The 25,798-nt window shown below is 41.8% G+C and overlaps 1 protein-coding gene across 1 annotated transcript in view; it reads left to right on the top strand.

Annotated features, from left to right (window-relative positions):
- The window catches only part of IPPK (inositol-pentakisphosphate 2-kinase), a 247,777-nt gene that overhangs the window by 56,541 nt on the left and 165,438 nt on the right, over positions 1–25,798 (top strand). Inside the window, exon 3 of the mRNA XM_069206685.1 lies at positions 377–472. Coding sequence (XP_069062786.1) covers positions 377–472 — 96 coding nt within the window. The remainder of the gene's footprint in view (positions 1–376; positions 473–25,798) is intronic.

Genomic DNA, 25,798 nt, shown 5'->3' with positions numbered 1-25,798 from the left:
CGCACTTCTTTTTCTTCTGGGATTCTCTATTTTTTTCTACCCTAGTTGTATATATTGATGTTATGTGTCTAATTGTATTCATCGTTCTTGAAATAGTGTTTGGTGCCCTTTTTGGCAAAAGTGCATAAAATACTGTGAGCATAAGGTGACGCATAACTTTTAGAGACAATTAATGTACCAATACTCAAAATGGTTTGTGAAAGAATCTAGCACTTTGATATGTGATACAGCTGTAAAAATATGACATTTTTACATTTGAATTGTTTCATTTAATCTTATAAATATAAACACGATTTATACATTTAAACAAAAGTTGAGATCTCACATTTGCGCTGTCAGAGTATCTGGTTTATGATCTGTGCCCTTTGCTTTTCAGACACCAGAGGAAATATTTCACCACTTGAAGAACATAGTGGAGTTTGGAAAACACATCATGAAGTTATATTTGGGAGAGAACTATGTTCATTATGGGGTAATTATTGCAATTTGTTTTCTAACTTCTCTATAAAATTTGTGCAAGTATAATTGAGTTGGTCTGCATGAACACTATGGGGCTCATTCTGAGCCCGGCGGGCGGCGGGAGCCGCCCGCCTGGAGGGAGCCGCCAAATGACCGCACCGCGGTCAAAAGACTTTGGCGGCCATTCAGACATTTCCTCTGGGCCGGCGGGCGCTCTCCAAAAGAGCGCCCGCCGGCCCAGAGGAAATGCCCCTGCAACGAGGACGCCGGCTCAGAATTGAGCCGGCATAGTTGCAGGGGTGCGACGGGTGCAGTTTGCACCCGTCGCGTATTTCAGTGTCTGCATTGCAGACACTGAAATACACAGTGGGGCCCTCTTACGGGGGCCCCTGCAGTGCCCATGCCATTGGCATGGGCACTGCAGGGGCCCCCAGGGGCCCTGCGGCACCCCCTACCGCCATCCTGTTCCTGGCGGGAGACCCGCCAGGAACAGGATGGCGGTAGGGGTGTCAGAATCCCCATGGCTGCGGAGCGCGCTCCGCAGCCATGGAGGATTCCCCCGAGCAGCGGGAAGTCGGCGGGAGACCGCCGACTTTCCGCTTCTGACCGCGGCTGAACCGCCGCGGTCAGAATGCTCGTGGGAGCACCGCCAGCCTGTTGGTGGCCGCCAGGGTCAGAATGACCCCCTTTGTTTCTTGACATGCAGAAGAAAAATAAATTCCGCCAAGCTTTTATTTTTTCACATTTTCTATTTGAAACATTACCTGGTTATGGTGGTTCGTATTTGTGAAAAAAATGGCAAAATAATTCCGCTAGTAAAATTTTCCCATGAGAGGATTTCACTTTGCACTTTTAACCAACTGCTAAATTTGAGTTCATAACTCTTGTAATAAAAATGTTGTGAATGAGATGACATGCACTGCCAAACTTAGTTTTGGCAAATTAAACAAATGACATTAAATTTCATATTAATATCCTGAGGAAGGGGGAGATCTCTTTGAAAATATATATAAATACGTCTGTCTATATTGGTATTAATTCAGACATACAAGCAGAAATTGTAAGAATTATGTTTTTTTAAAAATATTTGGGTAATTTCATAAATTATTTTCTGAATGCGACACATACTCTTTCCTGTCCCTGGCTCTTTGAACTCAATATCGTAACTGTCTCAGGGATATCAATGAAGCCTGCTGACAGGATAGATCCTTGATTAATAGTACTGTACAAACTAATCTCCACCACTTTGATTTCAAGGTTTCATTTATTTCACTGGATGAAGACTGACACCAGTATCTGTACAACCTGGTTAAGCCAGAGGGAGACATTATATACTACTATACCTATTGGAACATTTTAACATCTAGTAGTTATAGGAAACAAAGTGCCAGTCCCCAATTCATGGTCACTGTTGAAGAAAACGGGCCTCTAATAGAACTGCTGTCACCTCTGGATCAGGCCCGACAGTTAACTTGATAACTCATGTTTTTCTGTAAGGTAAAGCTGCTCATTAAAAAGAACCCAAATAGTTTACTAGCATATAACAGAGCACAACCTGGAAACGTTGTGGCACGCCTAAGTTTTAATGTACATTTGGTTCATTATATTATTCTTCCCTACTTATCTCCCTGCCTCTCTGGTGTGCACCTGTCTATTCTGGAAATCTACCTAGTGATGGTGCCTTCCTATAAACGTGGATCATTCTGGTCTACACTCACAGGGTATGTGTATTCACGTTGTGTTGAGATTCATCATTTAACTTTATTCATGTTAACCTTGCAACAAATGAAAACATCAGGGGATGAACTTCTCCATTTAAGCTATCATCATGTTACTTGTTGTGATGCTCGTGCACAGTAACATCAGCAATTGACTTCAGTGATTGTGATGTCACTGAGTTCAAGCACGGAATATGAAAACGTAGATGCGACGGTTGTAGACAAAGGAGATAAAAGCTGGAGGCTGTTGATACTGTTGGAGTCATTTATAATATTTAAATAAAACTTTGTTTTATTTACATCCACCGACTTGCCTTCTTAACCAAGTTGGCGACGAGGATGGGATCCCGACAATGAGCCCATGATGTTTTGTGTGTTTTCGACTTCCATTGAACGTATGTTGGAGTTCTGCAATCCTGATTTCCTGAGGACCCGTCCGGAGCAGTCTTGCAGCGTTTCTTCTCTGCGGAGCGTTGTCTTTACATTTTCATTGCGGTAGGATCAACCAGTACCATATGCTCGTGCTGTCTCCAGCGAGTATGGTGTCCGCAAGGATATTTATTTTAGCTCGTGCAACGTCTTGCGTTGCCAAGTGTACACAAGCATTTCTCCTCGCGCAACGTCAGCATCACTTGTTGCCTGTTTGGTTACCAGGCAACCACTTGGCCTTGTAGTATTCACGCTGATTTCTTTCAACGCCTTGGAAAACATTTAGTTACTAAGCAACCGATTTGAAGAGCATTCGCCGTGTACTGAATTTAATGTATTTATTTGTTTTTGGACAAGCCTTCTGATACATACATTCATCAAACAAATATACAGGAAGTATTTTCCCTTAGTGAACGTTTACATTTAAAAAAAAAAAAACCTAAAAAAAAAGTGTATGTGTGTGTATATATATATACATTCCCCCCCACCCCCTTTTCTCTGAGACCAACATTTAAAAAAAAAAAAAAAAAAAACTTTTAGTTACACGGAGTATAGTGAATTAGAGTAGAGAAAATATTTTGAGAATGACATTTCTACTTTTGAAGATCTTACACCTGAGAAGAAAAAGAAAATTCTATTACATTGTTTAGGTGCTAAAGGTTTAAAAATTTACAACAGTATTAAAAAGATTAGAGTACCTGATCAGGGCGATGTGTTCATTCACACACTTGAAGATCTGACTGAGTATCTTAAGCCAACGGTGTGTGTTGCTGTGGACCGTTTCAAGTTTTTTCATAGGAAGCAACAACAAGAGGAAACTGTAGAGGATTATGTTGCGGCACTAAAAAATTTAACACTCGTGTAAATTTGGGAATCTTCATGATGATCTCATCAGAGACCAAATAATTATGCATACAGCGAATCCTCACATTCAAGAGAAACTTTGGGCAAGAGGAGAAGCATTGTTACAAGAAGTCATAGGCATGGTTAAAAGTGCTGAACTTACAGGAAGGTGCGCAAAAGCTGTTTTGCGCAGTGAGGATAGGATTGCTTCCAAGTTAGAAGACAATTCTATTTTAGCTATGGCGAAGAAGAACAACAAAAGTATTAACAAATTTAGTGGTTCTACATGTAAAGAGGTCATAAATTAAAAAAGACAAATCTTGTTTCAGGTGTGGGAGCAAATATAATTTAGCTAATGACAGGAAGTGTCCAGCTCGTAATCAGAAATGGTCGAGTTGTGGCGTGTTGGGGCATTTTGCTAAAGTGTGTTATAAGAGAAGAGTGTGTGGAACGTTTGGAGGATGGTGATTTAGATAAGAGTAGTTCCTCAGATGAGTCAGACTCAAAATGTATGTGTTCTGAACATTTATGATAAAGTTCTGAATATAAATGGAAGCAACAGCAGACCACTATGCCAAGTATTAGTTAGAGGGGTTGACATTTCAGTAGTTGCTGACTCTGGTTCTCCCTACACAATTGGCAACAAAGTTTTGAACCTGTTTTGGGAAATTGTTTTGAAGAACCTGATATTTCACCTAAAACATTTGTGAGAGAACCTATTAATATAGTTGGTTACAAGATATTGTTAGTTAAATTCAAACATAAGCCGGCTCATTTCAAGGAATATGTGTCTGATACAGGCCCATCAGTGCTTGGGTGGAAGGACCAGGGTAAACTTGGTATCATTCTTGATCCCAATAGTTCAATACCAGTGCTTATGGTGCAACAAGATGCAGAATTCGTGTAAAAAATTGCAAACAAATTTCCCAAGGTTTTCTCAGGGCAAATTGAAATACTTAAAGGGTTCTAACACAAAATACACATGAAAGCAAATTCCTCTCCATGCATACATAAAGTCAAACGCATATGTGAGGGCTCAGGTAGAAAAAGAGCTACAAAAGTTACAATCCAATGGTATTATTGAACCAGTGGAATCAGCAGGGTAGGTCACTACCCTTGGTAGTAGTAAAAAGAAAAATATCTTAGTAGATCCATTTCCTTTGCCCAAGGTTAGTGAGATGCTAGCATGTACTAGTGGAATTAAATGGTTTTCCAGCATTGATCTCGGAGCTGCTTATCACCAGGTACCATTACATGCAGAGAGCAGAAGCTTTACAACTTTCAGAACACCTTTTGAATGTTTCAGATTTAAAAGGGTATCTTTTGGGTTGGCCTCTGCGGCAGCAACGTTTCAAAGGTTAATGCACAAGGTGTTATCTAACATGAAGAATATACTTATTTTCCAGGATGATATTTTGATAATGGGGAAATATAGAGAGGAGCATGACCGGAATCTGGCTAAGGTTTTCTAAAGGTTAAGTGAACATGGTTTAACAGCAGAACTAAGCAAGTGCAAATTTGCTGAAACAAAAAAAAAATTACTTAGGACATGAGATTTCGGAAGTAGGTATTAAACCTAATGTAGAATTGATTGATGCTGTTAAAGGTGCTCCTAGACCTCAATGTAAAGATGACATGCAAGCTTTTTTAGCTCTAGCCGAGTTCTATGCTAAATTTGTACACAATTTTTCTGAAAAAACATATGCCATGCCACAACTACTAAAAGCTAATAACAAGTTTGTATGGGATGAACAATGTGATATTGCATTTGAAGAAATCAAAAATGATGTTGCTGGTGCTCCACCATTGTATGGGTTTGATCCCAAGTTACAAAGCATTGTTACTACAGATGCTAGTTCGAAAGGCATTGGTGCTGCATTGACCCAGATTGATAAAGAGAGAGTTGAAAGAACCATAGCTTTTGCCTTGCGTTCAATTACCCCTATAGAGGAGAGAAATTCTGTAATTGAGCGTGAGACATTAGCTTGTATTTGGGGTTTAGAACATTTCAGGCGCTACATTTGGGGCTACCATGTTGTGCTAAGAAGTGACCATAAACCGCTAACTAAAGTCTTGACCACAAAGGGGTTAATTTCAGCTTTGCCTCAGATAGCTCAGATGTCGATTAGGTTATTGGATTTCAATTACAGTATACAATATGTTCCCGGAGTCAAAAATGTGGTGGCAGATTTTTTTTAGCAGAATGCCTTTACCTTTACAGAGTGGCGTGGATACCGATATTGACACGTTCACAGTATCCAATGTTTTCGCTGATTTACCTAGCATAACTAGTGCAGAATGGGAACAAGCACAGGTTCAGGATGACAATTTCACTGTTTTAAGTGAGCACATTAAGAATGGGTGGCCTAAGAAACAACACATAGATCAGTGTTTTCGTGTATTTTGGGAATTAAGACATGAACTTTCTTTAGAAGGTGGTCTTGTACTAAGGAATAGCAAGGTTATTCCACCCACGTGTTCAAGACAAAGAATTGTGGATATTTGTCATGAGGGTCATTTGGGTATTGGAAAAACTAAGAATAAAGTTAAGTGTACATATTGGTGGCTGGGTTTGGACTCAGATGTTGAAAGGAAGGTGAGGGATTTTCAAGCTTGTAACATGTCTGACAAAGCTCAGGTCATGTTAAAACCACCACTTCATCCTCTAACTTGTCCCAATGGACCAAGAGAAAGGATTGGAATTTACATTGCAGGACCTATAATGTATGAAGATAAACAAAAGTACTTACTGGTGTTGGTTGTTCATTTCTCTAAATGGCCAAAAGTAGAGATTGTTAACAAGGCAGATGTGGACTCAATTGTGAGTTTCTTGGACAAAGTATTTTTGAAAGAGGGTTTACCTAAGTGTATTGTGAGTGATAATGGGCCTCAATTTGTTTCTTGTGCTTCCAAAGATTTTGTGGTCAGTAAAGGTATCTCGCATAAAACTACTTCCTTATATCATCCAGCTGGAAATGGTGCAGTGGAGAGGTTTAACCTTGTGATCAAAGGTGTCATTCAACTGGCCAACAATAATGAATTGAATTGGAGAGGAGAATTAATGCGTAATATATGGATATATAGAACTACTCCTTGCAATTCCACTGGGTTTTCACCTTTTGTGTTAATGAGGGTTGGAATTCCCATTAGCAAAGATAATGTGGGTTGGAAGACAGGTGATATGAAGGTGGATTGGTCACTTAAACAGGTGAAACAAAACGTTAAATGTTCCCAAGAGCAAAGCAAATTATATTTTGAGGCCAAACACAAGTGTAAAAAACGACTCATCAAAGTTGGTGATTTGGTAAAAATCAGGAAACCTTTTTTTATTGGCAAAAGACTTAACCGATTTTCTGATCCTCTAAGGGTAGAAAAAACATACTGTAATTCTGCATTGTTGAGTGATGGGAAGGTGTGACATATGTCATCTTTGTCTTTGTGCAGAGATGTTAATCCTTTTCAAGCTGGGATGAAAGGGGAAAGAGTCATTCTGGAACACAAGGAGTGCAAGTTTGATTGGTTAATAGACTGGAAGGATTCGAGTCTTAATGAGTTAGGGAGTAGTTCAAATGATGAATCGATTACCAATAATCAGAATGTGGTACAGGGTTTGATGTCTACAAATAAAAGTAGTAGATATGGACGCTTAGTTAGAAAACCAAGTAGATTACAAGATTACGTTTGTTTTGTATGAACAATATTGTTATTCTCTTTTGTTTAAAAAAAAAAAAAAAAAAAAAAATGGTATTTTTATGTGAAGGGGAAGATGTGTTGTGATGCTCGTGCACAGTGACATCAGCAATTGACTTCAGTGATTGTAATGTCACTGAGTTCGAGCACGAAATATGGAAACTGAGATACGATGGTTGTAGATGGAGGAGATAGTAGCTGGAGGCTGTTGATACTGAATACTCAGTTTCCGACATATCCATCCTCCTCCGTACATTTATTCATAGTGCTACACTCTTCTTTATTCCCACTCACTTGCCCATTTATTAATCCATATACCTTTGTTGATTCACCCACAGTTATGGGCTGTTTTTATCTTTGTCCTTACCTTAGTCGTTTGCTTGCTTAAAGTGAAATGAGCTGTTCCTGATACAGCAATATAGGTAATGACAATCGTTTGCATGATAGCCACCAATGTTTACCCTATCTGTTTGGCTGGCATAAATACTCTGTTTACTTTACCTCTGCTAAACAAGACTAAAGTAACTGTGCTTTCCCCCCCTTTAAACATGTAGACAATGGTTTAAATCTGATTAACTTTCCAATAAGGCCATTTTATATGGTGCTGAAATACATTCTGGGGATGGAAAGTTAAATGCCACCAATTGCCTGTAGCACCTATTGTACCATTCACTATAGTGGCAGGGAAAACAAGGCTTCAGGCCCACCCTGTGTAGCCTACCAGCAGCAGCTTGAACCCTCTGCACAAACCTGTTGAAATGATCCTTTTGGCAGGCCAGAAAACCTGATTTTAAATATTAAATAAGCCACCACTAAGCACACCTTGCTGCCCACAAGGTAGGGTGCGTAACATAGGAAAACTCCAAGTATATGTACCTTAATCTATAACCATGACCTGTACCAGCTACAAACTCCATTCAAAGACTTATTTCTATATTTAATAAAAATCCAATCTAATGGTGAAGTTGGAGTTTTATTAAATATATTGGAATTTTAACTTTTAAAATGCTAACATTATCCAGCTGGAAGCTGCTGAAGGCTAATTTCCACTTGCTCTCCTACCACCCAACCTGTTTTTGGCCTGAATTGAGTATGCAAGAGGTGTGAAAAATGTTCGCAGAACAGGCACAATGGCCTGGGAGTGGGAGGGGGGGGGGGGGTGCAGATTGAGGTTAATTGCCCTGGCAGAAAGACCTATGGGGTGGGCCCAGTAACTTCATTCACTTGAAAGGGGCCTATTTAGTAACAAGTAAATGTTAGGTGACGCATGGAGGGCCTGAGCCTTTATCACCATAGTTACACCTACACCAGCCCAGGGAGGGAAAGCTACCCCCTAAACCAGTTTTGAGTGACCACCGAGGAGGGAACTGCCCATGACCCTAGCCACACCTCAGGGTGAACACACAGGCTCTGATTTCCCCATTTTATATTTTGAGATTGAGGGGCGCACTATGGGATTGTTAACTCTGGGCAGCAGTAGTCATTCTCCATACTTGTCTATTATTTTGGGTTATCGTTATAGCAGGTCACTTACCCTCACTTCTGTTCTGCATTTTTGGAGGTCCCTCCGGCAATTCCAAGCCCGGATGAGACCCTTATATTCACTGAATAGTCAAAATGCCATTGACGCGACACTCATTATGAGCAAACTGCCTGACATTGCATATATTAGATTACACAAGCAACTATGAGCCTGTTGTAATGAAAATATACAGTTGTTTGCACATCAGCGTACCTTTGTATTTTATTACATTGTTTTTTCGCAGTTTGATTGTAGTTTTTTCACATAAGGATTGCCTTGAACCAATGCTTTCTAAATTTTAAATTGAAGAAGCAGTTTATGACGTGATTAAATCTGCTCTTCTAATTTGATCCTGCTGTTCCAATGTTTTTTATTAATGTTTTGGCTATACTGACTAATGGCTTTGCTTTTTTTTAATCAACTATTCAGTTTTAAGAGTTGTATGTGAAACTTTGTGACTGTGTTTATATTACGTTTACTAATCAGAGCTAGTCCCCCTTGAGTGAGGAGCTACTAAATTGTAGAAGAGACCTCTAACTGCAGTTACTTTACCTCAAACTATTCCCCAGGCATCAAACTGGATCCAGAAAATCTTGAGCAATCTCTCTGCATGCCAGTAAGTGGCGCCGACTACTCTGCATTGACATCGTCTGCTTCTGATGTGGTGTGTGTTGTGTCTATATAGGTGCCACCTCAGCGCTCTGACATCAATTCCTTTCTTTCCTCACCAACTGTAGTGGATCTGGAGAGCTACCTAGGCCACTTTTTGACCAGCTTTTTCCTCTACTTTTGTTGAGCTGTTTCCAGTGCGCTAGGGACATGTCCCATCCAAAATCTATGGGTTTTGAGCCTTGAGAGTAATGTCTGTGACTGATTCTCACTTAAGTCATACCCCGACCCTAAGCACCACAGACCGATTCATTCCTTCTCCAAATGTTTGTTGATGAACCTGAAGGGGATTTGTTAGAGGGCGATGAAGCTTCTCACAACTTGGTAATGAAAGGCCCCACATCGCTACTGCTCCTGGGAATGGTCTTGGCACTGTGAACAATCTCAGGCCCATTCTTATGGCCGTTCCTGCTATCGGTCTTACTCAAAGTCTTAAGTCGTCGTCCGGTAAGTCAAATAAGAAGTAGTCTAAGCGCTGCTTAACTTGACTGCACACTTCCGAGTTCCAACTTCTGCATAACTTCATGAGTTTTATGAGGCATAAGCCAGCTTTGTTGGACATCTGACTCCCTCTGGCACACCTTCTGGCCCCAGGAGCTGAGAGGTTTTCCATCCGGATTGCCGTAGACTGGTCTTCCACTGATGCCGACTGGACCATCTGTAACAGTTCCCGGATCTAGAGGGACTCTTGAGTGTCGTGGAGCTGAAATAGGGCTCAGGACCACTAAGGTCGGTCCCTTGATGCTGCATGATGAGGGGGACCCCGTTTTTCTTCTGAGTCTGAGATGGTGTAACAACATCACCAACTGAGGTAGAGACGGGCACTACTCAGCCGCAGTAGCCTTCAGGTTAGTATACAGTGACTCTGTCCTTTGGGGGACCTGAGTTTGAAGACTAACTAGAGTATGGAGCCTTTGATCCCACTGATGGCATTGCTCAGTTTTTCCCTGAGGAGAACTGGTACGAGGAGTTGGGTGTTGCCAGTGGGCTTGTAACCTTTCCAGACTCAGGTTTGGTCTCTCCTACTGGTCTGGCCACTGAGGAGAGTGCATCATCTGCCATTGTCATGAGTATGGCAGATGAGGCCCTTGATCTCCACTTCCGATCAGGGGAAGGTAGACCTAATGTTTTAACTTAGATGCTTCAGCCATGGCAAACCATTGTGGAGCCCCCTTTTCTATTTAACAAAGCCCCCCACAGGGAGCCTGGTCCAAATCCTGCTAAAGGGTCACCGTCAACCTCCAGGTTACCCACAGTTATTGCCTTATACCTGGGGGACCTGACATTCCTCAATCAGCAGCCTACCCTTTAGTGTGCACTCCTCAACACACCATCATCCTGTAGGAGGCAAAACCTGGCACTTTTTACCGGAGTGGCAGACTTATCACGCCATTCCTCGAAACTCTGCTCCCCACGCCACCATCCTTACAGTGTTGTTGGAGGACCACCTATTCTTGTCATGCCAGGAGGTGCAGGTCCTTTTGGCCAGTGGAGCCTTTGAGAGGGTTCTTACACCAGAAGTAGGTCGTGTTGCTACTTTCTGGTGTTGAAAAAGGATGGAAGCCTCCAGCAAATGCATTCCTGAGAAAAGACAGGTTCAGAATGTTCACCCTTGCCCAGGGCCTGTCTGCCCTGAATCCTGAATCCTGGAGACTGGATGGTGGGGTTGGACCTGCAGGAAATGCATTATCCTGTCTTGCAATCCCACAGACATTATCTGGGTTTCACAGTGGGTTGGGAGCATGTTTCTGTTTTCTGTGCTCCCTTTTTGCCTCACTAGTGCACCATATGTGTTCATGAAAGTGATGGAGATGGTTGCTGCTCATCTTTGGAGGTAGAAGGACCCAGTCTCCCCCCTACCTCGACAATAGCTCTTCAAGGCAAGCTTGCCCCCGGTAGTCGTCACCTACCTCCAGACTATGGTGAACCTTCTTCATTTGTTGGGGTTCACTATCAACATTCTGAAGTCATATCCAACTCCTTCTCAAACGTTCTCTTTCATTGGAGCTATTCTGGACACTGAAGCGGCATGGAGAGTCCAGGACACTCGGGCTATGGTCCTAATGTCTCAGCCTTAATCCTGAATTCTGGTGGCACTGAATCAGAGGCTGATGGATCTATTTGCCTTCTGCGTCCTGCTGGTGAAGCATGCCAAATGGCACATGTGTGGGCTCTGCAGTGGGATTATAGTCCCAGTGGGCACAGAATTGGGGGAATCTCTCAGATCGCAACCAGATTTCGGAGGATACTGCAAGAGATCTGCACTGGTGGCTACTGAATTGCAATCTGCTCATCGGCACCTCTCCCTTCCCGTCCCAGAGCCAACAGTGGTGACTGATGCATTGCTTCTAGGATGGCCACCTTACAGAGATCAGAGGACTTTAGTCCTGAACCCGTTGGAGTTGCTAGCCATCTGTTTTGCATTGAAAGCCTTCCTTCCGTCCATCAAACGGAGGCTGCTCCTGGGGGTTCAGACAATGCCAATGCCATGTGGCACTGTAGCGTGCAGGGAGTGCTGGGGACATGGACCCAGTGCCAAGAGGTGCTGCGCCTCTGGACACTTGGAACATCAGGACATCTTCTTCGTCTTATAGCACCTGGCGGGATCTCTGAATGCCAGGGCAGATTAATTTAGCCCTCAACCTCTTGTGGACCTTTGCTTGATCTATTAGACACAGCAGAGAAGGAGCACTGTTAGCTCTTCTGCACGTTGCAGTTCCCAAAGCGGCTCCAGATTGGAAATGAGTAGAAGTTGTGACTCCTGTACACCTTTTTGTTGATGCCACTCATGCTTAAAGTCCTCTGCAAGATCAGGACTAACTGGGCCGAAACCCATCCTAATGGCCCTGGATTGGAGACAGAGAGTATGGTATCCCAAACTCCTGGGCATGAGCTTCTGTCCTCTGGTCTCCTGCAGCAGCAGTCAAGGTCCTGTACCTGAACCTGCACATGCTACATCTTCATGCTTGGAGAATAAGTGGCGGCAGCTGAGTGTTTTTGATATTCCTCCCAAGGTGGTGGATGTTATTCTGGCAGTCAGGAGTCCCTCTGCGCAATCTGTATAGCCCTGCTATTAATACAAGTTTGTGGCTTGGTGCTCAGACAAGCAAGTTGACCCACTTCATACTAAGCTGTATGAGGTGTTGCTGTTTTTGTTGTCTTTGGCCTGGCACCGGGCAATGTTGAGTGATATTTGTCAGCTATTTCAGCTTTTCTGAAGGTGTCGGATCACCCTTCTCTGTTTAAGACACTCATTGTGACTTGTATCTTGAAAGATTTGAAACACCTTTCTGCCTTCTCCTTTCACTATGCCCAGTGGGACTGAATTTGTTTTTGACCTGTCTGATGTGTTCTCCCTTAGAGCCCATGCATGCTTGTTGTTTGACTCTTAAGACTGTCTTCTTGGTGATCATTACATCATCCCAGAGGATGAATGAGTTTCAGGCCCTTTTGGTTCTCCCACCATATACTACCTTCTACCAGAACAAAATGGTTCTTACAATGTATGGCTCCTTTCTGTTTAAGATGGGGGACTCCCTTTTATGTCAGTCAGACCATCAACCTGGATCCGCAGAAAGTTCTAAGGATTTATATTGATCGTATGAAGGAACACTGACAGGGCGATCATCTTTTCATTGGATTTACTGGAGCAACTAAGGGCAAGGCTGGGCAAAAGGGGACCATCTCTTGATGGATCATACTCTGCATACAAATCTGCTACGTACTAAGCCTCCAGAAGGCTTGAAGAGTCACTACATCAGAGCCAAGGCTGTGGCTACTGCTTTAAGATGTGAGTTCCTGTCCCTGGCATCTGTTAGGTGGCTTTGTGAGCATTGCTTCACATGTTCACAGAGCACTACTGTCTGGGCTGCCAAGTCCATCCCAATGGGAATTTACCTGCTCGGTCCTGCAGGACCTTTGGTTTAAGACTGTTCGCAGCCCCTTCTCCGGAGAGATTATTGTGTGGTATCCATTCTAAGGTAAGGAATCTGCGCTTAAAAGTCTGTTGCAGAAAGACAAGTTACTTCTGTAGCACCTTTTCTGGTAGAGACTCTGTCTAACCGCAGACACCTTTCTAATCCTCCTTTCCACCCAGCTCTGCAAACTGGACACTTTCTTCTGGAAGGTCCTCATTAGCTTCAGCACACAGGTCACAGCCGTTCTGATGTTGCTCCATGTCTGTGGGTGTGTAATGTGTCACTAAAGAATCTGATGTCAGGGCGCTGAGATACTGCTTATAATTGTCCAGATGTAGCCTGATGCCCGGGAAATATTCTAAGGTAAGGAATCTGCGGTTAGATAGAGTATCGGAAAAGGCATCATCGAAAGTACAGGAGGCAGGCTTGCCTCTTTGGACCCAATAAAGACACTGTAAATTCCAAAGCATGCTCCCCTTTCTTTGCAGTTTTACGCAAACTAGTCCCAAACACTATGATCCCAAACACTAAACGTTACTGATCTTTATAGAGTAGCTCCATTTTGTCAGATGAATTGAGATCCTCCTGTTATGGAGCCATTTTAGTGATTTCTGTGGGCACACTATTTTAGCAACTAGGTCTGCTGTCCATGCCCTTTAGCCTAGTAATGTTTCATTTTATTTTATTCTTTTAGAAACAATCAAATTTGTGATGATGTTTGATTTTCCTTTATCTTGCTGTCCTCTTGCTTAGGAAAGCATTTACATTTCTTAGCACAACATTCTTTCACTCTGTGCTTTCTCCAAGGCTGCAACGAGATAGGATTGCTGGCGGTGGTACACCTCGTCACTAACATTTCACAGAAACATTTGATTTTTACGTGGGGACACTTTTCTCAGAACACTAGCTGTTTGTTTGCAAAATCATCTCTCTGTCCCCTGCACATTAGACGGAGGTTCTAGCCACATGACTGCTATCGCATGCTGTTTGACTTCGTTACAACTGCTTGCTGAGACTGCCGCTTCCCTGGCCTACATGGGGATGGAGCCTCTGTAGATGACCTGCTCCTTCACTACTGTCGTACTCGGGTATTGGGGGGGGATGATGTCTTTCCAGGGGTTCCTGAAGGGCAGATTAGGGCTTATCCTGCTGTGCTCTAATATAGAACATTAGTAGCGTAGGTAGGAATCGCATAGCTTTCATAGTGACAGTATGGTGGGACTTTTCTTGTGTTTCACTTTTCTTGTCACCATTTTGTTTCTAGTATGTTTTATCATTCTATTGATTGCATTTCATGTTATTTTATCCAGGACGCAGTTGATTCAGTAAACCCTATTGAACCATTCTTTGCTTCTATTTGTCTTTGCATGTGTGAGACAAATGTAACTGAGAGAAAAGGATGAGATCTGATTGACCACGATATCCCTGAGAAGTCCCAATAGCATGCGCCCGGTGGCCAAAAATCACCCTTGCTCTTGGGAATAGATGAGGTGCTGCTGACTGGTGGGAAACAAATTAGGCCGGCAGTTGTCACATGGTATGGGATCGAACTAAGTTCCCCACAATTTATGTGATCTTGCCACCCAAATCCAGCAGCCTCATTGGTACAATGAGAGCCAATGCGACACTCCATTCACAGTGCCCTTGATCACTTGATCATTATATGTTTGCAAACCAGTCCTCCCACTGGTTTTGGTGCTTGGCAAACTATGGCTGACCCTTTCCAGGTATCACCTAATGTTGGCTTGTGACGGAGCTTGTCCCTTTGAAGTAAATTAAGTTCCAGGTCCTACCCTAGCTGGTACTTCTGCCAAAGGAAAAAAACACCTTTTGCCTCCCAGGCCATTGGCTGTGCTTTTGGGAGCAATTTTCCCACCTATTTCAGGCCAAGTACAGGCTAGACATTTGCAGGAGAGCAAATGCAAATTAACCTCCAGCAGCTTCAAGCAGGGTAAAGGTAACTTTCTAACACTTACATTTCTAATATATTTAATACAAATCCAACTTCGGTCATTCGATTAGATTCTTACAAAATCTAAAAATTTGTTTTTGAATGGAGTCTGTAGCTGGTACAGGTCAAAAGTTATAGATTTAAGCATATAATCTATACTTTGACTTTACTTATGTACATACAGTCTGACAAGTGACAACTGTTTTTGGGCCTTGTCACTGGGGAAACATTCCTTTTTCTAATACCTCACATGTTCCATTCTTAAATGTTATGCACCCTTTCTTTTGGGCAGAGAGGTGTGCTTATGGTCAACTTATTGAATATTTAAAATCCGTTTTTCCAACCTGTGAAAAAAGTGCTGTTGTGTGTTTTTTTTTCTTTTTCTAGGGGTCTATGCAACAGGTTTCAGGCTGCACCTGAGGTGCCCGAAGCCATACGTTTACTGCCACTAAAGTGGATGGCACAATAGGTGGTGCAGTGCACAATTGGCATTTAACTTCCAGGCCCTGGGTACATCCTCTACCATATACCAAGGACTTGTAGGCAGGTTTAAATTAGTCATTTAGGAATACACCAATTTAGCTATGTTTAAAGGGTAAGTAAAATCACCTAACCTTTGTTTAGCAAAGGCAACGTGCACAGAATTTTGAGTCCAACAAAAACAGTGCTGCAACACTCTGCAGTAGGTGTTGGGCTCTATAAATAGCTGATTAATTGATTGAAAAAAAAGTTGTGTTGTGCTATTGTTCAGATTTCAATGAGTATTACCAGCTGTGTGCATACGTGCATTTTTGTATGCACCTGTTGATTTAGTTGGCTATATGCAATCTTTAGTATGGGAAAGACTAGTGTTTCTGTGCACCATTTCCTGTGCAAACTGCAGCGTAGAGCATAGGCGAATGAGTGTCATGACAATATGTGTAATGCATATGTAACTACAGTATATTCAGGGTTCATGGTATAGTGTAGAAACAAACGATAATATGCGGCTAGAATGCAGTGTGTATAAATTATGTTTATACACATTTGTATGCAGAATGCAATGTGCACATGTGCGCGTTCTGATGGAGAACTTTATGGTTTGATTATACTGCAATTTACTTCTGGATAAACAAGTGTGTGTTTTTTTTTTTTTTTTTTAAACATTTTCTTTTGCATGCATTGCGTATTGCTGCGTGGGTGAGTGCACTTTGTGTCCTTCGGTGTGCATGCACAATCTGGAACCTCCATGTGCGGCTGTTGCTTGCTGTGCTTGGTGAATTCATCGTTTGTTTTCTGTGGGGGCTTCTTTTGTCTAAGGAGAGGAAAGCCCTTTACAGAACAAAGACAAGGAAATATATCGCAAATTTAACATGAAAAGTGAGTTGTAGTAGATACACTTGTCATAGATTAGTTTATCTGTCTTATGTATTTGGAAGATGGGGCGGAAAAGCTAACCATAAAACACTGGCAAGGGACTGTTCTGGTATACAGTCTTTACCCCACAACCGTTACTGTGCTTAACTTTACCACTGAGAGAAGTACCCCACAGGCCTCTTTTGGGACTTTATAGTGCAGTTCTTTTACTTCTTTACCACGCAGGTACAGTTTTTAATGGCATAATTATGATGTTTAAAAAACAAAGGGATAATTGGTTATGGGGTAGGTAAGGTATTGGATGGTTATGATTTTATAGGGTTTTTTTGTGTTACGGGTTGATTAAGGGTACAAAGCAGTAAGAATTTTAAAGGGGTTTTAGGGTTCAGGTATTGGTAAGGGTAGATGCTGCAATGGGGTCTTTAGGGCTCAGGAATGGGTAAGTGTATTGAGTAATAAACTTTTCTTTTAGGAGCTATTGTAAGGCTCATAAATTGGTAACTGTATAGGGTGGTAAGGGTTTTTTGCGTTTGCATTGGGTAGTAAGGGTCTTACAGGGGTTTTTAGTGTTCTCTGGTAAGGGTACATGGTAGTAAGGTGGTTTTAGGGTTCATGGATGGGTACTCGTATGTGGTAGTAGGGTTTTAATGAGGTTTTAAGATTCAGATTTGAGTATGTATACAGTTTAGAAAAGGTTTTTTTAGGGTTTAGGGATGGGTAAGCAAAAGGGTTAAGCCTACAGGGGCAGTGTAATGAAAATATAAACAAAAATGGATAAAAAATATCAGCACCACTGAAATTGCGTAGTAAAGTCTGATATTGCAACACGTTATAAAGGTCAACGCATTGTAATGCCCTAAGGATTAAGGCCTGGGAGGGTTGATCAGTGTTCCATGAAGTGGTTGGAGACACTAGAACACGTGAGAGTTTTGGTGCTCTAGATCGTCAGGCCTAGTCTGGAACCATAAATTGAATCCAGGCACTTTAATAATGTTGAATTCCTTTACCTTTGTTCTAACTAAGTAAATTATTGTACACTATATGTGCATGGCATATCATAGAACTGAAGAACTGAGTCTTGAGCTGTTGCAAGACTACAGATATAGATCACTCTCGACATTTTTTAGAGGAAGGTACCCCTGTCTGGTAAGGCCAGTAAAATTAAACAGTATCATAAAAACTCCTCAGTATAACTCATGTCAGACCTTACAATAACTTGAACATGTAATGAAACTTTTTTTTTAACGTAAACTTGCTTTACTAATTTCACCAGTGTGTATCCCGAGCACCATTCTTAACAGTCTCGCACTCTAACTCCTTTGATTAATTTATGACCCATTTGTGGTTAGGAGAGGTAAGGATCAACTCCTCGGAGGCTTCTCTCCTGTTAGGACCTATTGGGGGATGGTAAAGAGGTGGATGTGACCTTTTGGCATAGAAAATTCTTGAAGGAGAAAGCTGGATCACATTGCTCATTCTTCGGTCCTGTGGCCTCGACTAAGTACTATCACTGTGCAGTACTCCGTCTCTCGTGACCTGTTCAGAGCAACTGCAGAGCTGGATTTCTGATGCAACTGAGTGAGTTTTAGCAGTAATGGTTCCAGGGAATATCAGTCCTGGAGTACTCCCACTTGTTTCTGCGAATACAGCCTTCAAAACTGCATGCATGATGCAGCCCATTGCTACTCTTGTCCCCTATCTACATAGACCTGATAAGGCACTTTCCTTAGATGCCGCTATTGCTGTGGTTACTGTTATCCCTAGCTTTCCTCCCTCTCCTATCCTCCTATGACAATATATATTCCATCTTCCCACAAGTCAATTACTGTTGCCTATAAACTCCCAGTAATCCAATGCCTACTTATTACCCTTGCCCACATGGATCTGCAGCAACTACCCTCTTTAAGGAGTAAAAGACACCAGGACCTATCACGATTCCATGTCTGTATGGAATCCTCTGAAACTTTGCAGTCTTGCATCAGAAGAAAGTGTATGTAGCTTTTCTGCCAAGAACATGACCGTAAGGAGAAATAAATCAATGTTCATTTGCTATTTCCCCAACGAAGGCATGGAATGTAGCACTCACTAAAGGGATGGTTATTACTGTTTTGTCCCTCCACCAAGTATCGTCTGTACCCTCTCTTTATCTATAAATATAATGTATGATTGCCATTTTTAGCAATGTGAAATCTAAGGTCTCCCTTATATCCCATCACAGTACACATTTCGATTCGTCTCATGGAAGCATCATACACAGTACTCTAGTCTAAGTCATACATACAGATTTCAAGGCATTATTATTTCAAGGGCAAATTGTATTCATGCCTTTCCCTACATCAAAAGTAATTTATATGCAAAACCCTAACACCAGCAGATACATAACGCTCTTCTAAGCCAATAAATGCCTAAGCATTTGTCACCTCAGTAGCACATTATATATTCACACCTCGCCTTCAGGCACATCTCATGGCATTATCCTTCCCGCCACATAGCTTCAAGACTCCCAGATGGCTATCGCATGCCTGCTAACACAGCTGATCCGTACCAAGTTATATTCTTAATTCGCCCTACACCAACAGTAAATTTTAGATGGAAACCCTTGCACCATCATGCACACATCATGAGTGCTAGCCATAAACTTAGCTAAGCATTTGCCTTTTAACAGCATATCCAATCACTGATCCACATTCAAACATCCAGAAAACGGGCTAGACCACACATAAGACAGCATCAAAGCACATGATGGCTTCAAACGTGACAGCCACCATGTGCTGGGCAATTAATAACAGAGCACAATTAAACAAACTGCTAACATAATGCTCTGTATAGCTAAAAAGGTTTTCCCTGACCACTATATAATAAAAATCATCACAAAACTGTACATTGTTTAACTCTAATCTTGACAGCGACAATCCAGTAGTGCTTGCCTCAAAGACAACTAAATAAAATATCAATAGATCACCTTGATTCAATTTAGCACCAATTCCGTAGACCGTAGGAAACAGACTGGTTCCAAAAGTTCTACGGGACCATATAACTAGTGAAAATGCACTATGCAAATGCATATACAACCGAATTTCCCTGCAAAAACATATGATCCAAAGCTGAAAAAACAGACTTTTAATATACATATATAAAATACACTGCTCAAGACCTCACTGCTGATCTCTTAAATGAATGACACTGATGACCCTGATTCTCCTGTAATTCTGGATACAGGGGGTTTCATTAAACCATATACTACACCATCTTCTCCTTGCTGAAGAACCCACAAGTCCTTTTTTGTGGCTTCTTCCAGAGGTCTATGCCTAAGGTTGTCATTTTATTTACAGTCTTCACGCTAGACCCCTCCCCTATCACCTGCTTGTCCTTCTCTAGTACAATTGTCTTGCACTCAAGCCAGTACGGTGAGCATCTTGTCAGGGCACAAATGCTAAATAAAACAAGCATTGTCAAAAACAATCGGTTTGGCCTTTTGGCTTTGATAATTCGTGTTTTTTTCTGTCATGTTTTGTGCGAAACCTTATTGCTGGGGAGATGGCAGGGCCTTTATAATCTAAAAAAAATCATTGGCTAAATTCAATGAATGCTTTTTAGTTTAAAAAAAATAAATCACACATTACAGTAGTAACCTCTGGTGCCTAACACAACGCCTTTGTGTGTGGAACAGCATGCTGTAACGCAAAGTGAAGTTGGCTGGTGGCTGAAGTGTGCTAACCCATTGCAAGTGGCTGGAAGAAAAATATGACTGACATATGGCTGAAAATCCCAATAAGTGTCTATTATATAAATGTAATTGTAGTAAAATCAAAAGGTCTTGGCTAACACTAGCCTAAAAAAGCCATTCGGTCTGGTGTTGGCTGTCAGAATCTTGCCTTTTGTAAAGGTTTTTTTGTAAAACTTTTTTATAAATAGAGAGGCTTACAAAGACAGATAGTGAGGGTTGTATATAGATAGTGTTGCAAAGATAAAGAGAGGGGTGCATAAACAGAGACGGTTTTCTAAATGGGGATTGTTCCCTGGATAAACCGATGGAGTTGCGTAGATAAAATGACAGAGCAGCAAAGATAGATAGAACAGGAAATTGGAATAAATGGCAAAGCTAAAATTATTAATGTAATAGTTACTTGTCTATATAAGCAGGACATACAGGAGCACTGAAAGCATACTAGAAAGCCGTACAAGCAGGACATACAGGACAGATTGGCTTACAGATATAACTTTAGTCCTCCATTAAAATACATACCGGCTTAATACATGAGAATGCAGTTAGAGATGCACTTCATTGTGCTCTTACTACTAAAAAGTGGCAACTTCACGAAGATAAGTTTTCAAACAGGTGCAATTTGGTATACTGTTAACCCGATCGGTGCCTGGGACGAGCTGGTCTCGCCCCAGGCCACGGTTCGCACCCCCGTGACATTTGATGTCAGCACGCGTACCTCATCAGAGGTCACCTCCCATCACGCTGGAAGCATGCTTCCAGCGCGATGAGTGGGCAGGCAGGGACCTCAAAAGAAAGGAAAGGCTTTTCCTTTCTTTCAATGTCATTCTGAGCATTTCTGCTGCCCGATGCAATCAGGCAGCAGAAAGGACCACTAGACACCAGGGAGGTTTTTTTTTTCTTTTCATATAAAGGGTTGCTCCCCTGGGGGGCAATTAATTATTAAGCCTTTTCTGCCCCCCCCTTGGGGCAGATCGGCCTATATTGATTAGGCCAATCTGCCCCTTGGGGGGGGGGGGGGGGGAGCAGAATGCACTAGACAGCAGGGATTGTTTTTTTTTTTTTTGTGTTTCATAAGGGTCGCTCCCCAGGGGGCACTAATTTTATTAGGCCTATTCTGCCCCCCTCCCCCGGGGGGCAGATCACCCTATGTTGATTAGGCCCATCTTACACCGGGGACAGAAGCCTCTAGACACCAGGACATTTTTTTAATGAAATTGAGATAAGGTGAGAGACCCCTTAGGCAAGGGCCGCTCCCCAGGGGGCAATAAGTTTATTAGGCATATCCTGCCCCCCTGGGGACAGATCGGCCTATATCGATTAGGCCAGTCTGACCCCGGGAGGGACAGAAGCCACTAGACACCAGGGATTTTTTTTTATTTGTTTACATTGATAAGGGGATCGGGATAAGGAGGGGGGGGGAAATTCTTTTCAGGCCATTTCTGCTCCCTTTGGGGGTAGGTCAGCCTATTTTTATTAGGCCAATCACTAGACACCAGGGATTTAATTTTTTTGTCAATTTCATGCAAGGGGAGCGACCCCTTAGGCAAGGGTTGCTCCCCTGAGGGGCAACTTTATTTTAGGCCATTTCCTATTTTTGTAAGGCTCATCTGACCCCCGGGAGGGCATACCCCTCCTCCCCCTCCACCCCCCTGACACCAGGGAAGAACTTTTTTTTTTCTCCAAAAAAGAAGGTGGAAATAAATGGTGGTCAGATGGGGCAATTACCTCTGATCCACTCCCCTGAGGGTGAGGGCAGAAAGCCTACTAGATGCCAGGGAATAAAAAAACAAACAAAAAAAAAAACAACCAGTATGGGCATGGTTATGCCCCCACCCCAACTGTAGGGGGTAACTATCTTTCAGCTTTCCCCTGCACACTAAAACATGTTATCCCACGGCAAGCAAGAGGACATTTGATTATTTGGGGTTTTGGTTTCACATTTGGGCCATGAGAGCTTGGCTAACTCTCACAATCGGCCCACTTGGAATGATGAGAGCTGCACTTTTTGGACTTCGGGACGCTGTCATGTAGAAAAATCCACAAGACCTAGACACATCTGAAAATGAAACATCTGGGTGAGTGCAGCGTGGTGTGCTTCAATAATCTGCATCATTTTCATACCCACAATGCCCTGCAAACCTCCAATTTTGCTGGAAATTACACATTTTCCCACTTTTTTTGTGATGGAACCTTCCGGAATCTGCAGAAATCCACAAAATTCTTATCACCCAGCATTGTCGCTTCTATACTGATTAAAAACTCTGCTCCAATTGTCAGCCTAAAAATATTTTTTTCAAACTACCCTTTTAGATCCACTTTGGTTCCCCTTCAATTGCAACATGTTTTTGGCTCTTCCCTGTCACAGGCACTTGGCCCACCTACACAAATGAGGTATCATTTTTATCGGAAGACAGAGCAAAACGTTGGGTGGTAGGAAATTTGTCCCGAAGTTGTGATCCCACACAGAAATGTGGGGAAAATGTTTTTTTTTGTTGTTGTTGTTTTTTTTTTTTTGCTATATTTGAGATTTGCTGGGGATTCTGGGTAAGAAAACAATGGGGTATCCACACAAATCACACCTCCCTGGACTCCCTCGGGTGTCTAGTTTTCAGAAATGTTTGGGTTTGGTGGGTTTCCCTATATGGCTGCTGAGCCGAGGACCAAAAAACAAGTAGTTTTGTATTTGATACTTTTGATGTGTACAGATAGTGTTTTGGGGCATTTCCTTCCACGGGCACTAGTCCTACCCACACAAGTGAGGTACCATGTTTATCAGGAGACTTGGGGAAACGCTGGGTGGAAGGAAATTTGTGAGTCCTCTCAGATTCCAGAACTGTCTGTCACCGAAATGTGAGAAAGTGTTTTTTTTTTTTTTTTTTTTTTTTGGGCCAACTTTTGAGGTTTGCAAAGGATTCTGGGTAACAGAACCTGGGGAGAGCCCCACAAGTCACCCCATCTTGGATTCCCCTAGGTGTCTAGTTTTAAAAAAAGGACAGGTTTGGCAGGTTTTCCTTGGTGCCAGCTAAACTAGTGATCAAAATCCACAGCTAGTAACTTTCCAAAAAACGTGTCAGTTTTCAATGTAAAAATGTGATGTGTCCATGTTGCGTTTCCTGTCGCGGGCATTAGGCCAACCCTTGCAAGTGAGGTACCATTTTTATCGGGAGACTTAAGGGGAAAACAGAATAGCAAAACAAGTGTTACTGCCCCTTGTCTTTCTCTAAATTTTTTCCTTCCAAATGTAAGACAGTTTGTAAAAAAGACGTCTATTTGAAAAATGCCCTGTAATTCACATACTAGTATGGGCACCCCGGAATTCAGAGATGTGCAAATAACCACTGCTTCTCAACACCTTATCTTGTGCACATTTTGGAAATACAAAGGTTTCCTTGATACTTATTTTTCACTCTTTAAATTTCAGCAAATGAATTGCTGTGTACACGGTATACTATGAAAACGCATTGCTAGGTGCAGCTCATTTATTGGCTCTGGGGACCTAGGGTTCTTGATGAACCTACAAGCCCTATATATCCCTGCAACCAGAAGCGTCCAGCAGACGTAACGGTATATTGATTTAAAACATCTGACATCGCAGGTAAAAGTTACAGAGTAAAACGTGGAGAATAATGGCTGTTTTTTCACCTCAATTTCAATATTTTAGTATTTCAGCTGTTATGTTCTGTAGGAAAACCTTGTAGGATCTACACAAATGACCCCTTGCTAAATTCAGAATTTTGTCTACTTTTGAGAAATGTTTTGCTTTCCGGTATCCAGCATTGGTTTCACATCCATTTTTTTACACTAACTGGAAGGAGGCTAAAAGCACAAAATATAGTGAAAATGTGGTATGTTCCACTAAAATGCCAAAATTGTTTGAAAATGTGGTTTTCTGATTCAAGTCTGCCTGTTCCTGAAGCTGGGAAGATGGTGATTTTAGCACCACAAACGCTTTGTTGATATCATTTCGAGTGAAAAAACACAAGCCTTCTTCTGCAGCCCTTTTTCCCCATTTTTTTAAACAAAACACACAAACGTTTTGCTGTATTTTGCCTAATTTCTTGGTCTCCTTCAGGGGAACCCACAAACTCTGGGTACCTCTAGAATTCCTAGGATGTTGGGGAAAAAAAAGGATTCAAATTTGGCATAGGTAGCTTATGTGGACAAAAAGATATGATGGCCTAAGCGCAAACTGTCCCAAAAAGCCAAAAAAAGCCTGGCACTTGAGGGGGAAAAGGCCTGGCAGCAAAGGAGTTAAAAAGAAGCAGTCACATAAGCAAAGGCTCCTCCAAAAGTAATTTACAACACCATCAGAGGAAACAGGAACTGATGAACCTGGAATGTGGTTATTATGTTCAACATGGAAGAGCTGGTAGAATCACACCAATAACTAAACACAAAGGCAACATCAAAGTAATAATGAATTAAAAACAAAAAAATGGCACTGAACAGAACTATTTTATGAGTAGAATAGCTCCTTGGGAAAGAGTAAAATGCAGTCACTCAAAGTACAGTTGTCAAATTCATGAAGTAGGCTGACCCTTTGCCCCAGACTAGAGGATGAAGACAGCTGGCTAGAAGCCCATTTAAATATGTATATTATACATATATTTGTCTAAATCAAAAGGTCGTGGCTAATGTCAGACCTCAAAATGGATGACTTACTGGAATAGACAATTCTAAATGACATCACTTTGAATGGCAACACAGGTTGTGATGTTGCAAAGCTAACATAATCCTCAGTTAAAGGGAAAACGGCATATTTTTCAGTCAAAGCTGAGATATGGCCTTTTTTTTTTTATGAGCATTAACATGTAAATAAAATGTCTTTTCTTTTCCATATCTAAACCAAATGTTCATATGGGTTCTCGTCTGTGAATGCAAACCAGTTAATGGTTTATATAAGAAGCTCTAAATCAAAAGGGTTACCCATACGTTACTGAACGTTGTGATTGCGTGGTATGAAATAATGGAAAAATGTCTTTACCTGTATGTGCAAACAAATAAAAATAAGGACTGCAGGCACTGATGTGTATGTCTTACTCATTAAGTTGGTGTTGCGGATGTTTCATTAAATTGTTTTTTTATGTAGTGCTTTGTAGACCCACTACTGGGTGGCTGAGCGCTTAACAGACAGTAAGTGTGATAAACACAGAAATGAGGCATAGTAGAATCAAGTCTAGTACGTAGTGATCAGTTAACGGAACCAAGCCTGTTATTGAAAGATATGAAGGATTACCTTTGCACCATTATTTATTAATATTAAAGTATATTGACCGACTTATTAAGAAAATATGAGCAGTCATAGGGCCATATGTTGAGTGTGAACTCCCTGGCCGTGTTCTTATCTTCTAAGTGAGAGGCCTGTAGCTTCTCCATACAAAGGTGGAAAGGGACACAGTTGGCCTATTTAGTGCATCCACACTCTGTTATTTCTGGCTCTACTTTAACTCCTGAATTAACTAGAAGAGGAACACAAGATGTGGCAATTTTCAGCGTGACACGTCCATCACAAGGAAT

The sequence above is a fragment of the Pleurodeles waltl genome, chromosome 9 (assembly GCF_031143425.1).
Source record: "Pleurodeles waltl isolate 20211129_DDA chromosome 9, aPleWal1.hap1.20221129, whole genome shotgun sequence".
Lineage (NCBI taxonomy): Eukaryota > Metazoa > Chordata > Amphibia > Caudata > Salamandridae > Pleurodeles > Pleurodeles waltl.
This window is presented reverse-complemented; position numbering and strand designations above follow the sequence as displayed.